This window comes from Amblyomma maculatum, chromosome 7 (assembly GCF_055883805.1).
Source record: "Amblyomma maculatum isolate TAMU_Amacu chromosome 7, ASM5588380v1, whole genome shotgun sequence".
Lineage (NCBI taxonomy): Eukaryota > Metazoa > Arthropoda > Arachnida > Ixodida > Ixodidae > Amblyomma > Amblyomma maculatum.
The window spans coordinates 61,649,890-61,663,678 of NC_139350.1; the positions used below are offsets into that span (position 1 = coordinate 61,649,890).

Sequence of the window (13,789 nt, forward strand, 5' to 3'; positions counted from 1 at the left end):
TGTTTACGCGTAAAATGAGATAGGAAATATATTTTACAAAGGAATTTAATGTGCCCTACTTCGTTAGCCATTATTATACTGAAGAAATTGGAGGTTTCTTTTTCAGGAGTAAGCGACCTACAAACGTCACTACGGGAACAGGATCATTTATCTGCGCTTTACTGACATCACAATGAAGACAGTCAAGAATCGCTAATTTTGAAATCAGTTACCGATAGCTATCTGCAGCTTTATGGGTTTATTGATGACATAGCAGACTCGTTGCTCTTTATGCAGTCTACATAATGTTTACGCGTAAAATGAGATAGGAAATATATTTTACAAAGGAATTTAATGTGCCCTACTTCGTCAGCCATTATTATACTGAAGAAATTGGAGGTTTCTTTTTCAGGAGTAAGCGACCTACAAACGTCACTACGGGAACAGGATTATTTATCTGCGCATTACTGACATCTCAATGAAGACATTCAAGAATCGCTAATTTTGAAATCAGTTACCGATAGCTATCTGCAGCTGTGTGAGTTTAATGATGACATAGCAGACTCGTTGCTCTTTATGCAGTCTACATAATGTTTACGCGCAAAATGAGATAGGAAATATATCTAACAAAGGAATTTAATGTGCCCTACTTCGTCAGCCATTATTGTACTGAAGAAATTGGAGGTTTTTTTTTCAGGAGTAAGCGACCTACAAACGTCACTACGGGAACAGGATCATTTATCTGCGCATTACTGACATCTCAATGAAGACATTCAAGAATCGCTAATTTTGAAATCAGTTACCGATAGCTGTCTGCAGCTTTATGGGTTTATTGATGACATAGCAGACTCGTTGCTCTTTATGCAGTCTACATAATGTTTACTCGCAGAATGAGATAGGAAATATATCTAACAAAGGAATTTAATGTGCCCTACTTCGTCAGCCATTATTGTACTGAAGAAATTGGAGGTTTCTTTTTCAGGAGTAAGCGACCTACAAACGTCACTACGGGAACAGGATCATTTATCTGCGCATTACTGACATCTCAATGAAGACATTCAAGAATCGCTAATTTTGAAATCAGTTACCGATAGCTGTCTGCAGCTTTATGGGTTTATTGATGACATAGCAGACTCGTTGCTCTTTATGCAGTCTACATAATGTTTACTCGCAGAATGAGATAGGAAATATATCTAACAAAGGAATTTAATGTTCCCTACTTCGTCAGCCATTATTGTACTGAAGAAATTGGAGGTTTCTTTTTCAGGAGTAAGCGACCTACAAACGTCACTACGGGAACAGGATCATTTATCTGCGCATTACTGACATCTCAATGAAGACAGACTGGTATTTCTTGAAACGTCCTAGAGACTAAGCAATGTGAATTTTGAACAACCCCACAAAATCCTGCCAATATACTTTTTGTCAACATACTGACACAAATGGTCTAAGCATCCGATGTATAGCAAACTCTTGCTTCTGAAGTTTGACCTGCACTCAGAATGAAGAATGCCCCGCCGGGGTGTTGCAGAGGCAGGGCGCTCGACTACTGTCCCTATGGATGCGGGATCGAATCCCGGCTTCGGCGGTCGCGTTTCGATGGAGGCGAAAAGCTAGGCGCTTGTGTGCTGTGCGATGTCAGTGCACTTTAAAGAATCCCAGATGGTCGAAATTTCCTGACCCCTCCACAAAGGCGTCACACACAGCCTGTGTCGCTATCGCTCGTTAAAACCGATAAACAAAAGCCAAATAAAACAGAATGAGTAATTATGAATTTTCTTACAAAATCAGTCGGGTGGGCTTTGTAATATTCGTGAAGCAACTGCGGAATATTGCAGAATACTTTTATCAACGGGTTGACAGAAATAGTTTAAGCTTCTCACGTGTACTAAACATTTTGCTTCTGAATTTTGTCCTGCGCTCCCAAAAGATGTCAGGGACAGAAATATAAACGAGCCCGCATTTGATAATAAAAGCAAAAAAAAAAGTAAGGAGCCTGTTCATGAAAACTCTGCGGACATAATTACTGTTATCGTGAAAAACTTGGACCTGGGCTCTGTAGACCGGTGACGCAACGATCTCGGGAGTGCACTCGAGCTTTGAATCTCGGTTTCACGCCTTAGAATGTAGAGCTCACTTCTAGAGCGCCTGCCATACTGGCTGTTTCGGAGTAACTCTGTGAGACAATGAAGAACCTTCATAGGCTTTATTTTCAGCGGAAATAGTTGAGGTTTGGCAGTACTCTACGACGTTAACGGCCAGGCACTCGAGAGACGAGGGTACCGCTTATGCGTGGTATAGACAAACACTGCGCTGTGTCGAGAGAGAGAGAGAGAAGGCAGAGAGGTTAACCAAGAAAGCTTCCGGTTTGCTACCCTGCACTGGGGAAGGGGAATGAGGAGTTTAAAGGAGAAAGATAGAAGAGAATGATAGGAAAGGTAAGGCGGCGAGGAGCACAGTCACAGTTTCTCAATCAAGTTTGTGTCTCTCATAAAACACATAAGTGCTCTGAAGGCTTTGCCGTTAGGCGCCTTCTGGGGCCATGGGCCGAGGATTTTTTCCTCTGTGAAAGGACGGCTGTCAAGATGGTCCAGAGCCAAACGCAGCGCATATCTTTCGCTTGAAAAAGCAGGGCACTCGCAAAGGAGATGCTGTGTGGTCTCTTCGAAGCCGCATCTTTCACAGTTAGGGCTATCCGCCATTCTCATCACATAAGCGTATTTTTTCGTGAATGCAACACCGAGCCACATAAGGCACATCAGTGTTGTTTCGCGCCCCCCCCCCCCCCTTTGTTAGGGGGAACACGAAGGCGCAGTCCAGGGTCTAGTTCCCTGAGGCGTCGATTGGAAAATTCTCCTTTGTTCCAGGCTGAAAGCGTTAGCTCGGCCGCTAAGGAACGAAGACGGCAAGCTGCGTCAACTCTAGATATAGGAATGTTCACTGTAGTTCCGTCGTTGTGTGCAGAACGGGCAACTTGGTCTGCCTGGTGGTTTCCTTCAATACCGCAATGTCCAGGTAGCCACTGGAAAATTATATCATGACCTTTTGATGTAGCGTCGTGGTATAGCACGCGGATCTCTGCAGTTAGTTGTTCATGTGATCCACGATGTAGCGCAGCTTGAACGCCTTGAAGCGCTGCTTTCGAGTCCGTAAAAATGAACCAGACACCTGGAAGTTCCTGGCCGATGTATTCAATAGCTGCACGTAAGGCAGCCACTTCCGCACCAGTTGAAGAGGTGGGGTACGTCGTCTTGATCCTCAGCACGATGGACCTCGGCGGTATCACTACGGTCCCCGCGGAGCTTGTTGAAGCAACTGAGCCATCGGTGTAGACGTGTTCACGATTATTGTGCGTGGAATACAGGTGACCCAACGTCATTTGCTTCAAGGCAGGCAATGGTACACCCGTTTTCCTTTTTACTCCCGGAATAGATAGGTAAACTTTCGGTTCATATAGGCTCCATATGGGTAAACTCGGTCTTGAAGCTGGAGTGAGCTGTGAAGGAAGGTAGGTGCGATGAGCTGCTATGGTTTTGTCAAATGCAGTATGTGGTCTAATTGTTGGGATAGTGGCCAGGTGGTGACGGGAAACCCGGGTGAGGTGTCGTATATGTGTCCTCATGGTTTCAACAGCAATATATGTAGCTATGGGATGCTCGCGGGAGAGAAGAACCGTTGCTGCCGTTGAGGTGCATTTTGGCAGTCCAAGGCAGATGCGGAGAGCTTGAGCTTGCACGCTTTGGAGGATCTCGATGTTCGTCTTCCTAATATTATTGAATATTGGAAAGCTGTACCGCGTGTAACCCAGGAAAAGTGAACGGTATAGTTGCAGCATAGAGTGCACTGACGCGCCCCAGGACTTGCCTCCTAGAAAGGAGAGAACATGGGCAACCGCCGTCAGTCTTTTCTTCATACCACTGATATGTGGACTCCACGAGAGGTTCCTATCAATGACGATTCCAAGGAAGCGATGACTCTTTTCATAAGGAATAGCTTTGCCATTTATGTATGCTGCGTATTGTGACATTGATTTTCGTGTGAAGGCCACCACAGAACACTTCTCTGTTGAGATAGTAAGACCCTGTACACGAAGATATGACGTCACAATCGATGCCGCTTTTTGTAGTCTTGCACAAACTTGGGGTCGAGTCACGCTTGAGGCCCAAATGCAAATATCATCCGCATATATGGAGATCTGAGCTGACTGAGGCAGCAGGTCGACTAGGCCGATGAGCACAAGATTGAATAGAGTGGGGCTCAGTACCCCACCCTGCGGAACTCCGCGAGAGGTTCTATGTGAGGATGTTCGTCCGTCCTCTGTCTGGATGAACAGTGACCTGTCTGACAAATAACTGCGTATCCAGCTGTAAGTTCGTCCTCCGATATCAGCAGTTTCCAGTGCATCTAGGATGGCTTCATGCGTTACATTGTCGTAGGCACCTTTAATGTCTAAAAACAATGCCACAATCAATCTTTTCAGATTCTTTTGGACATTGACTGACGTAACCAGGTCTACGACATTATCTATAGAGGAGCGGCCGCGTCGAACCCCAGACATGAAATCTGGATATTTTTCGTGTCGTTCCAAGTACCACTCAATGCGTGTTAATAGCCTCCTTTCCATTACTTTGCCGACGCAGCTGGAGAGCGAAATGGGGCGGTATGAATTAATATCGAGCGGTGATTTTCCGGGTTTTAGAAGTGGAATGATACGGCTTGTCTTCCATTCACTAGGAACTTTGCCGTCGCTCCATGACCTGTTGTATGTCTGCAAGAGAGCCTGTCGAGCCTCTTGGCCTAGATTGGCAAGCGCAGAGTACGTCACACCATCTGGCCCTGGCGATGATGACCTTTTACAACAAGCGAGAGCAGCGTCAAGTTCTTCCAGTGTGAACAGTTGATCCATCCGTGAATCCCTCGATGGCGGAACATCACTACACTGCTGTGGCGCGAGTGTGTTCTAAGGTCCTGTTATTCTTGCGCACAATTCTTCGGCTACGTCGACCTCACTGCATCTCTGGTGAAGCGCGATTCATTTGAAAGGGTGTCGTTGTTGAGGTGATGTACGAAGGCCGCGAATGACAGCCTAGATACGTGACAATGACTTCCGTGGGTCGAGAGTTTCACAAAATGTCCTCCAGCGGTTCGACTCCAGGGATTGAATTTTGCGCTGGATTGTTTTCTGTATGCGCCTTGCGTATGTGAGGTCTAGGCGAGACTTTGCGCGCCGGAATCTACGTTCCGCCCTGCGCCGAAGCGATCGTAGTCGCTGTAGTTCAAAGTCAAAATCTGTGTAGTTTGCGACAGGGTTAAAGGTACAGGTTGCACTCTCCATAGCATCCTTAATTTTTGTTCGAGATTTGTGGACATGTCCTGGGTGCAAGTATCTTCCATAATAGTCTTAAAAAGTATCCAATCAATACGCCGCATACGTGCCGCTGTGAGAGATGTCGAATGGCCGGTAATGTTGAGGTAGGTTGGGATATGGTCGCTGCCATGAGTTTCTATATCTGTAAACCACCGGACATGTTTTGTAAGGCAATGTGAAACGAAAGTCAAGTCCAAGCAGCTGCTGTAATTAACACCTCTAATATAGGTCGGCGTTCCATCGTTAAGTCAGAGTAGACCATTGTCAGAGGCGAAGGACACAATCTTTCTGCCTTTAGAGTTCATCCGAGCGCCTCCCCAAACGGGGTGGTGAGCATTAAAGTCACCTGTGATTATCCATGGTCCAGAAGTGATGGCCATAAGATCACTTAATCTGTCATCGTCGAAGTGACTTGATGGTGCCAGGTATGCAGCCACTAGCGTAAATGTCAGGGCGCGACACTTCACGGTCAAACACACATACTGGTTGTCATTGTTCGGGGGAACAGAGTGGAGCACAGATGTTAGTTCACGTCGTACGTAGACGACGACTTTGCTGGGTCTGTTGAGTGTTGGCGAAGGAAATGCCTCGTAACCGGAAATTCGCAAAGTATTTGGTAGATTCGGCTCGCAAATAATGAGAACAGGGAACTTATTTTCGTAAACATAGCGCCGAATATCTGAAACCTTGGACTGTAATCCACGGGCATTCCACTGAAAGATGAATGCTTGCTTGTCCTTTTTGTGAAAAGGTAATCCCGAGAAAGCCATGGTGCTGTCTACTGTAAAGCTGCAAGAACCGGATGCAATGCGTCCAGTACTTGCAAGGCGCTGTTCGCTGCTGGCGTGTGAATGTTCGAAAGCAGGATTCGCATAACGCTCATCAGAGACTTAAGGATGACAATTACTTGCTTATCTTGGCCGCAGTCTGAAACTTTCCCTTGGGATGGCTCAGTTGGACGGTCGGAGTGTAACAAAGTCTCTGGACGAGTGGGCTTACTTGGATTCGGCAGAGACGTTTCTGGGGCTCCAAGTATTACGTTACCAGGGTGAGGGATGTTGTGGGTGGCTGCGGTTGTTGATGGGCAAGCCACAGTAGCGCTGGAGACCTGCTCTTCAGAGGTGGTGACCTTCTTTGGCAATCTTTTTCGATGTTAACGACGTCGTCGCACCTTAGCAGTGGCTTCCTTGTGTGTAGAATTGTCTCGAACCATCTGTCCTTCGAAGGACTGTCCTTCGAACCATCTGTCCTTCGAAGAAGCGTCGTGGGGGCCATGACAGTTGGCGCACTTAAAGGAAATCTCTTGGCAAGCGTCACCGCTGTGTGCCTCGAAGCATCTTGGGCACACAATGGAGTATTTGCAGACGCTGCTGACGTGTCCGATCCTCGTGCATTTCCTGCATTGTAGCGGTTTTGGTACGAAGTGTCGGACTGGGTGTCGGAAGTGCCCGACCTTGACGTGTGATGGAATGCAGTCACCCTGGAATGTGAGTTTGATGCAGGGAGACTTTTCAAGGCGCTGAATTCGAATTATTGCAGTGCTGTTAGTCGTGGGCCTGATTAGCATGGGTAAATCAGCGTCACTGATTTCGACGTCCACGTTGTAGATTACGCCAGCCCTGGTCCCGCTCTCTTGCACATCAAGAGGACGGACGTTAATGCTGCCGAGTTTGTTGATTTTACCCAAACTGTCGAGTGCGCTTCGGTCCGTAACATCAATTGCAATGATGTTTTTGTTGGGGTTTATCCTCACGTCCTTAACTCGTCCTGGTACGAGGCTGTCAAGATATATTGATGTGACTTGCCTGTTAAGGAGGTTCAGGTTGTCCGTAGGTTGTTGTGGCACAAACAAGGCAGTATGCACCACTGCACGACGCTCCGTGATGACCGTTGCCGAGCATGACGATGACGACTCGGAGGACTTTCTTCGCAATTTGCGCTTGGCCTTCTTGCTGACAACTTGCACGAACCCGTCGTCGTCGGCCGAGGATTCATCGCTTGTTGCCGAGAACTCATCACTTGCTGCCGAGGAGACATGTTTGTCCAGGCTGCTCGAGTCGCTCATCTTGTACACCCGCTTTCTCTGGGCGTTCGCTGCCGACGCACTGGGATTCAAAGGAGGCCCAGTGGTCTCCACATCCATCGCTGTGGCACAAAAGGGCGAAATCTGAATTGTTATGGCACAAATATCCGAAAAAAATGCAGAGCTGTGAAGCTAGCATTCTGGTGCAGAACAACTTCTGCCTCTCCGCGCTGTGTCGAGATTAGTACAAGACAGGGGCGAAAAATTAGGTCGGCGCTCAATCTTCACAATTTCGGTAGATGCCTGGATGGTATTTATAAATAATTGTGATGCCTTACGCTTGTAGTACGAATGGAGTGAAATGAATCACCCACTGTCAAAACCGCCTCCTGAAATCTGATTGGTTGACTTTGTGTGGTGGGAATTACGTTATGCATAAATATGATATCATGGTTTCAAAATGACGTTTTATTACGTAAAGTATGTGCTGCGATTACTGTAAATGGCCAAAGTTGGACGCCACATTCCGAAACAATTGAGGAGGCCACGTCATAGCCGCGTAAAGAAACATGGCGAGTTCGACGTGGAGTATAGGTGGCTGTTACCTCACCGCAGTTTGGTAGATAGTTTGGTGTGTGGTGAAGTAAGCTGAAACATCTTGTAATTGCAGAGAGCACTGAAACGATGTCAGTAGGGAATTTTTCAGCTGCGCAACCTTTTAGGAGATTAATATTGAAGCCGCAAATTTACAGCCGCTCGAGGGTCCTAGCTGCCCTCCAGTTTTGTCCTCATAGAGAAACCAAACCATCGATCCGCGCCATTGTTGCCAAGCACAACAATGGTGGTTTGTCAACTCATGTAGTTGATCTTCGCGAGACGAGGCATTTCAGAGAGCACAGTGATACCTTATAACTATCTGTCTGGACGGTTCGTGTGTACAACCTGAGGGGTCACATGGAGCGATGGCTGTGCCAGAACTTCGGTCGACAAGCAGCATGGGATCATCAGAATGCCTTATGCGACGGCCCTAAACACCGCCTTTTTTTCTACTGCTATTCACTCACTGCAGTGTTAATCAATTGAAGAGCCTTCCCAAGGTGTCGGGGGGGGGGGGGGAAGCAAAAATACTGACAGCTTCTATTTTAATAAAGGAATGTATGTGCCATGTAAACTTCACGTTTGCTTGCCACATGTGATGTGCTTCATGTAAAGTTTTGTTTTCATATGCATGCGGGCTCACCATTTGCTTATTGTTTTAAATAAATAAGTACTGCAGAGCACGTTATGACGGTACGCTCTAACCATGTGATGCTGCTAAGTGACATCTTGCTCTGATTGCATTTTTTTGATACAGCAGGAAAATATTAATCTCCCTTTATTGATTTGCATTTAACCGCTTCGACAGTAAGGAATACGTGCGCGCGGCACCGCCCTAGCTTCATACCACGATTTCCTCAGTCACCTTTCCAGTTATTTCCTTAATTTCCGTTTATCCACCTCTGCACGTGGACGGTAGCCTGGAGATTGCCTAGTTAACCTTCTTGCAATTGCGTTCTTCTGTTCCTCGGCCTCTTTCTTAGAAATCTTTCGCGTTTGGCAAGAACCTTTCGTACGCCAGAGCATGAACATTTAACCGACTAGGTGTAAAGCCCAGCGTGCGTCTTTCACTTTGTGTGTTGTGTGTGTGTGTGGATGTGTGTGTGTGCGTGCGTGTGTATGTGTCTGCGTGTGTGGAAGACACATTCTCTCTCTCTGCACTGCTTTCCGCGCTCTACACAACTCAAGCCGACGCAAGATGTTATAAAACTAAGAAGACGTTCAACTGACGGTAGCTGGTCATAACCCGGTTGTTCGAAAAAGGTGGCCATCACAGCCAGTACCTAGCAGTAATTGATACTTTGAGACTGCGAGCGTTGTCCTCCAGACATGGACCATGCTGGCAGCGCCGGCGCCTGTTCGTCAGGTGTGCAGCTAGTTCGGAAATCTGTCGATTCCTTCTGTTTACTATCAGGTCCTTAAATGTTTTAGTTCCTGCATTTAAATGTCACTGATAAATCAACGGGCGAGGTCCTCGGCGCTTATGAGGAGCAATGCTACTTTCCGCGTCCGTTGCCGTTTTTGCCCCTCAGCTGAAACTCTCACAGCATCTCCTTGCGTAACTGCGGTTGAATGTCCGACCGCAAGTATGTCATGACACGCTGAGACCGCAACACCACAGCATATTTCACACGCCCTCACTGCAACCCAAGGCTTTCGAATCGCGGAATGCATCGCAGCCACTCGGTTCCAGCTGGAGCATCTTCATTTTTCAAACTTGGCACTAATATATAGTAGCAGACGACAGCGCTTTTTTTCTATCACGTTATTTTTATTTTTCTTCGGAATGCGTAACCCGATTGTGTGCTTACGTAACCTGGTACGCTCCTGCTGTACACGTCAGGCGTACGTCACAATTAGAGCAAAATACCGAATTATCAAATTTAGGGTCCCAGCGGTGTTCCGTGTGACGTCACTCGCTCCTCAAGCATGCGCTACCCGGCTCATCGGGGTGTCCGCGAAATGGGTCACCAGCGTAGTCTCTACCAGTGACCCTATCGTTGGGGGTAAGCGCCAAAGTATTTGCATTGGGTTCGATATGCGGGATTCTCCATGATTAAACTGCAAATCGTAGGTTCAAATGGTGACACGGTTAAATTTCTTGGACATCTTCTTTTTCCAGTAAATATTTTGTGTGTTATTTTACTTTTTATGCTCCTCATTCGCTTTCCATCAATAATTCTTTTTTTTTTCAAAATTCCAGATTGGTGCTTTTATTTTGACGTAATCGTCTCTGGGAAGTTTCATGTGTATACCATTACACATTGGCCAAACCCTCCATGTGAGTATTTGCCGTGTTTCAAGAGGCCAAGAATAAAAAGAAGCTGGGGTGAAACGTACCGAACATTATTTTGCTGAATATATCCCGTTTTGAACGGTTTCATTTATTGCACTTTTTGAGCCGTGAGCCACTCCTTGCGACTACGGATTTCGAGCGTATAAATCTATTAGAATGTCCGATATTTTAACTTGAGGCAGTGCGAGGTCTCCATGATGCTCGTGATTGTAGAACTCCTCGCCTGAATCGTTGTTTATGTCGCTCTGGATTCACGCCGTTGAATCTTTGCGTAATGTGGTGACGTGGAAAAGACTGAGCTTGTATCCTCATGCTGACCTCGGACTGCCGTTTAAAGTTCCTGTTCTCCTGTTGTTTGGTGCAACCGTCAAAGGGCAGACCCTAAAAATGGGTTTGTGAGATGCCGCATGGCTATATCATTACGGGAAGATTTGTTTGTTAGCCTGCTCTGTGTGGATTATACTCACAAAGTTTATTTAAATTTTTATTATCCGTTTCTATCTCCTCAAATATTACGTAAGTTGTTTTAAAAACTCTACTTCCTTATTAATAAGTTATTTATCACGCAGCCTAAATCGACATCATGAATTTCATTCTTACACGCGCAATGAACTCTGGCCAATCCCCCACTGTAGGTATGTGCATATGCACCGCAGGAGAAGAAAAAGAAGATCATCGGAAGTGGTGGCTGTCGCACGTCGTATTTTAGTGCACCAATTGGTGCAGTCAATCTCTGCATACTGTGCTACTCCTTCACAAGCTCTTCTCGACCAACGGGTAATCGCTCGGCTTCGTAAACAGATGGACGAAAAGCTGTTGTCGGAGCTCCAGCCGCAGTCCCAGCCAGCACAATGCATGACGGAATGCAATCACCAGTTCCTGCCTTCGATTGCGGTAGAGCAAGCACCCCCTGCAGGGGCGAAGGATTCTTCTCAGCAAGATAAAAGCTTGGTGAAAAGCGACCAGTCAGGTGCCTGCGTCACTTTAGCTTACCTGACCAACGACGAATTCGCCCGCTTACCCAAACGTGTGAGTGGTCGGTTCACGCTTGCCGGGATCAACAAACTAATCGACGAGTTCAATCGCGTCATCTCGTACAAGTACGACCTGATGGCGCGTCCCAGGGCATGCTTAACGAAGGCACAGTGGAAGGAAGTAATTTCCCACTTCCAGAACGAGACGCAAGAGACAAAGGACTTACGGTTCCTCACTGATGGCGAGCTGATCGAGCGCAGCTCTCCAGCCGTCTTCGAGACGGTTCGCGATGTGCTGTCCTTCTTTTCGGCTATGCGACACTCTGGACGGCTTCGGGAGATGAGAGAGCCCTCTTGGATTGTTCGATACGTGGTCGTCTGAAAGGCTGAACCGCACAATCTGTACAAATGTGTGCTTGTTGCTAAAAACACCTCGTTATATCCAAACCCGCCTTTCAGTTTTTTTCATACCTCTCTGCTTACTGCGCTTGCTTTCAGTGGCCTAGTGGTCTAGCCGTTCGGCTCAGTCGCTCCTCACTCAGTGTGCGACATTTACAGAGCATTTAACTCCCTCGGGTACACTAGAAGACCAGCGATGGCTGAACCAAAATAACGAGTTCCCGTTCCCCGTAACACTAACCGAACAAAGCACAAGACAAATGGTGTTAGGAAGACGTTATGGGCTCAGGGGCATGAGAGGCATGGGAAATCACGCGAGCGTCGACTTCCCGGCGCTACTGTCCTGGAAGAAGAGAGGAGCACACATAGCAAGGACAATGTAATGCTTGTGATTCCTGCTGCTGAATGTGTCGTCGTTTGGTAGGCTGTTCTGTATAAAATGCGAAGCACCTCCTGCGAATAATCGGTTGTTATGCGTCCAAGCCCCAAGACGCTGCGATTAATTGTTTTACATGGTACATGTAATGCCAGTAAAGCCAAAAAAGCGTGCACTGGGGATAAAAGAGCCTAGCAATGTTAATAAATCACTTGCATTGATTACTTATAAACAACTAATTGTAGACACCTGGTATTAGTGCATTAATTACTTAACGCAGTGATTCCTACATAGCGTTTACTCAGGAGAAGCCATAAGTCTAAAAGGAAAGCTCTGCGGCAATCATGTTTAGTCGCAGAATGAGATAGGAAATATATTTTACAAAGGAGTTTAATGTGTCCTACTTCGTCAGCCATTATTGTACTGAAGAAATTGGAGATTTCTTTTTGAGGAGTAAGCGACCTACAAAGGTCACTACGGGAACAGGATCATTTATCTGCGCATTACTGGCATCACAATGAAGACATTCAAGAAATGCTAATTTTGAAATCAGTTACCGATAGCTATCTGCAGCTTTATGGGTTTATTGATGACATAGCAGACTCGTTGCTCTCCATGCAGTCTACATAACGTTTACGCGCAGAATGAGATAGGAAATATATTTTACAAAGGAATTTAATGTGCCCTACTTCGTCAGCCATTATTGTACTGAAGAAATTGGAGGTTTCCTTTTCAGGAGTAAGCGACCTACAAACGTCACTACGGGAACAGGATCACTTATCTGCGCATTACTGACATCACAATGAAGACATTCAAGAATCGCTAATCTTGAAATCAGTTACCGATAGCTATCTGCAGCTTTATGGGTTTATTGATGACATAGCAGACTCGTTGCTCTTTATGCAGTCTACATAACGTTTACGCGCAGAATGAGATAGGAAATATATTTTACAAAGCAATTTAATGTGCCCTACTTCGTCAGCCATTATTATACTGAAGAAATTGGAGGTTTCTTTTTCAGGAGTAAGCGACCTACAAACGTCACTACGGGAACAGGATCATTTATCTGCGCAGTACTGACATCTCAGTGAAGACATTCAAGAATCGCTAATTTTGAAATCAGTTACCGATAGCTATCTGCAGCTGTGTGAGTTTATTGATGACATAGCAACTCGTTGCTCTTTATGCAGTCTACATACTGTTTACTCGCAGAATGAGACAGGAAATATATCTAACAAAGGAATTTAATGTGCCCTACTTCGTCAGCCATTATTATATTGAAGAAATTGGAGGTTTTTTTTTTGACGAGTAAGCGACCTACAAACGTCACTACGGGAACAGGATCATTTATCTGCGCATTACTGACATCACAATGAAGACAGTCAAGAATCGCTAATTTTGAAATCAGTTACCGATAGCTATCTGCAGCTTTATGGGTTTATTGATGACATAGCAGACTCGTTCCTCTTTATGCAGTCTACATAATGTTTACGCGCAGAATGAGATAGGAAATATATTTTACAAAAATTTAATGTGCCCTACTTCGTTAGCCATTATTATACTGAAGAAATTGGAGGTTTCTTTTTCAGGAGTAAGCGACCTACAAACGTCACTACGGGAACAGGATCATTTATCTGCGCATTACTGACATCACAATGAAGACAGTCAAGAATCGCTAATTTTGAAATCAGTTACCGGTAGCTATCTACAGCTTTATGGGTTTATTTATGACATAGCAGACTCGTTGCTCTTTATGCAGTCTACATAATGTTTACGC

At 45.8% G+C, this 13,789-nt stretch overlaps 1 protein-coding gene across 1 annotated transcript; it reads left to right on the forward strand.

The window, feature by feature from the left end:
• Positions 1 to 11,064: 11,064 nt before the first annotated feature.
• LOC146183547 (SKA complex subunit 1-like) lies at positions 11,065 to 11,619 on the forward strand. Its single transcript, XM_084608369.1, has one exon. It carries the CDS (start codon positions 11,065 to 11,067, stop codon positions 11,617 to 11,619), a length of 555 nt encoding a protein of 184 aa, XP_084464495.1.
• Positions 11,620 to 13,789: the final 2,170 nt, after the last annotated feature.